The sequence below is a fragment of the Cornus florida genome, unplaced genomic scaffold (genome assembly GCF_030987335.1).
Source record: "Cornus florida cultivar Cherokee Brave unplaced genomic scaffold, ASM3098733v1 CherokeeBrave_3.0.0_Hap2_Chr05, whole genome shotgun sequence".
NCBI classification, from domain to species: Eukaryota; Viridiplantae; Streptophyta; class Magnoliopsida; order Cornales; family Cornaceae; genus Cornus; species Cornus florida.
The window spans coordinates 54,656,362-54,659,598 of NW_026775575.1; the positions used below are offsets into that span (position 1 = coordinate 54,656,362).

General features: G+C 39.3%; 1 protein-coding gene across 1 annotated transcript; it reads right to left on the bottom strand.

The window, feature by feature from the left end:
* Positions 1–984: 984 nt before the first annotated feature.
* LOC132309296 (uncharacterized) lies at positions 985–2,388 on the bottom strand. The gene is made up of 2 exons (XM_059807615.1): positions 1,997–2,388; positions 985–1,858 (listed from the first exon to the last, which is right to left on the bottom strand). Exons 1-2 carry the CDS (start codon positions 2,386–2,388, stop codon positions 985–987), a joined length of 1,266 nt encoding a protein of 421 aa, XP_059663598.1.
* Between the last annotated feature and the right edge of the window lie 849 nt (positions 2,389–3,237).

Here is a 3,237-nt window from a genome sequence, read left to right on the forward strand (position 1 = left end):
ATAACCCCAAAAATTTTAAGATCTAATCTTTCCTCATTTTGTCAGGTTATGTATGAGAAAACTCAAATTGTTCCTTTATTTCCTCCACAAAAAGCTCCTGCTTCATTTCTATTGGCCTTGAGCAATTTCTTTAAGGATGTGGTAGCTTCAGTGACCGAAGAGAAAGAAAGTGAATTTTCTGGAGCCACTCCAGTCACTTCAGCCAATATCCCTATACAATCCTTAGAAAAAACCAAAAAATCTTTACTTAAGATCTTGAAAAGAGATGCTGCTGATCTTCCTCAATTTGAAAGTGAGCTCACAGCAATGCTTTCTACACTCAGCCAGTACCCAGACTTTCCGGTTGATCTTCAAGCCAATATTGCTACCTTTAAAGGCCAACTACCAACTCTGACCGATGATATTTTCCAGGCCAATGAAGCAATCAACCAATTCAACAAAAGTAAGAACAGGAAGGATACCCTTGCTAACCAATTGTTAACTCAAGCTTCCTCCTTTGAAAGAGTGAATACAGAGTTCATCGGCCTTGAGGAAAGAGAACATGTCCTTTAGAAAGAGATCGACCAGATCCATGCTCGTAAGGCCATCTTGTCTGCTGAAGCTGCCACATTGCAGTTTGAAGCTCAAGACCTTGCTCACGAGCATGCAAATCTTCGTGGAGAATTACCTCAGTTGGAAGAGTCAAAGAGGCAGGCCATGGTGGCCTTCAATCGGTCCTTAGTTATTTAGGCCGATTTCAAGGAAAAATTTGCAAGCATATGAATCTTTTTATATTAGCTTCCTTTTGTGGCCATCTTAGTGTATGATCTTTAAATGATGTAATCTTTTACACTTCAATGAACAAATGGCCTATTTTGTTACTCCAAACAAGTATCAACATTTTAGCAAGAAAAATTTTATTAAAATAACCAAATCAGCCTAGAAAAATAGACCGAATTTTATTACATAAAGGTACACATGGTCAGCCATAAGTACTGGCTAACACTAATTTTCCCTTTCAAAGATTGCCGGTACGTACCTCTTGAGGTACTTGCCATTAATGGGATAGTCATGTAATCGGCCACTGAAATACTTCAGCCTATATGCTCCTCCACTTAAGACTTGATGGATTAAGTATGGCCCGCCCCATTTTTGGGACCACTTCCCATATTTCCTATCGACTTTACCCACTGGCAAAATAACTCTCCAAACCAAATCTTCTTCAGCAAAAGACTTAGGTTTTACCCTCTTGTTGTAGATCCTCATCTCCTTCTTCTTGTGAGCTATGATATGATCCAAAGCATCCCTTCTAACTTCATCCAAATCTTCCAATTCTACCAACATTGCTTGAGTATAATCAGCTGGAGTTAGATTATTTTGAAAAGCAACTCTGGCTGATTTAACCTTCATTTCCATATCATGACCATAAGTTAACATGTATGGTGTAACTCCTGTGCCTGTTCTTTTTGAGTTCCTATAGGCCCATAAAGCTTCAGACAAAGTCTCATGCCACCTTCTTGGCTTATCTTTGATCATTTTTTCAATGATCTCTATTAAAATTTTGTTTGAAGATTCGGCCTGGCCATTTGCTTGAGCATAGTATGGCGTAAAGGCTGACATATGAATATTCATGTTGTGGCCGAATTGTAGTACATCAGTTGCCCTAAATACTGTTGCATTGTCTGAAACAAGTGTTTTTGGAATCCCGAATCTGTGGATGATGTTTTGTTCCATGAAATTAATCACTGTTTGCTGATCAACCGCTTTGCAAGCCTTGGCCTCAACCCATTTAGTAAAATAATCTGTGGCAACAATCACCCAGTGATGGCCTTCGCTTGATGGTGGATTAATTTTACCAATAAGGTCAAGGCCCCAACCTCTGAATGGCCAAAGTTTAATTATTGGCTGTAATTCTTTTGCTAGTACATTTTGAATCGGCTCGTGTCTTTGACAAGCTTAACAACCTTTTGAGTAATCTATGCAATCTTTCCTCATCCTCGGCCAATAATATCCATACCTGCGAATCAGCCATCTCATTTTAATCCCAGCTTGGTGAGCCCCACAGCTGCCCTCATGTACCTCGGCCATAACCTGAAGTGATTCCTCCTTACTTATGCATTGTAGTAGGAGCCCATCTTCTAACCCTTTTCTGTATAGATCCCCATCTAGAAGCACAAAGTTGATCACTTTTCTTTTAATACTTCTATCAGCCTTGATGTTTGGATTTCGAAGAAACATTATAAATGGTATCCTCCAGTCATCGTCGACCAAATCTTCTACATCAATTGTCCAAGTATCAAACAACATAGTATTTCTCAATTCGGCCGATGGCAAAGATCTTCGTGTTATCTTTATCAACTGATCTTCTATTCCGGCTGGTACTCTTATTCCAGAGGCTGCTTGGGCCATGTTGTTGGCCTCCTTATTCTGCCCTCTGGGCCAGAACTTAAGTTGAACATTATCAAATTGATTGATTAATGAAGTGGCCAGAGAATGAAACGGCCTTAATTGCCAACTTAGGCACTTAAAATCTTCAGAAATTTGGCTAAGGACTAAGTTTGAATCTCCCAAAATCTTTACATTTCTAACAGCCATTTTAATTAAAATCTCCAGGCCGATTATAAGCGCTTCATATTCTGCACGATTATTTGAACATTTAAAATCTAAAAAGAAAGAGAATGAAGCCTTTCTGCGAGCTGACGAAATAATAATAATACCTACTCCTGCTCCATCAGCCGTGCTTGATCCATCAAACATCAAGATCCAAGGAGTTAAGAATATAGCTGATGACTCCAATTCATCATAAACCCATGGATCAATATCAGTTGAAGGATGATCGGCCAAAAAATCAGCCAGAACCCTTCCTTTTACTGATTTTTGTGGGACGTAGATAAAATTGAATTACATCAAAGCCAAAGCCCACTTACCTATTCAGCCAGTGATCAATGGCGTTGATAGCATATACTTGATCACGTTAGTCTGACAAAGAATGTAAACATTAACAGGCCGCATGTATACTCTCAACTTCATGGCCGAATAGTACAAAGATAAACAAAGCTTCTCAATTGAGGAATATCTGCATTCTACATCAGTTAGTACTCTACTCAGGTAGTAGACAGCCGGCTCCTTTCCATGTTCATTGTCTTGTGCGAGCATACTACCAATTGATTCTTCTGCGACCGATAAATAAAGCTTTAACGGCCACTTCTTTCTTGGAGGCATTACAACCGGGGGGTTTGCCAAATACTCTTTTATTTT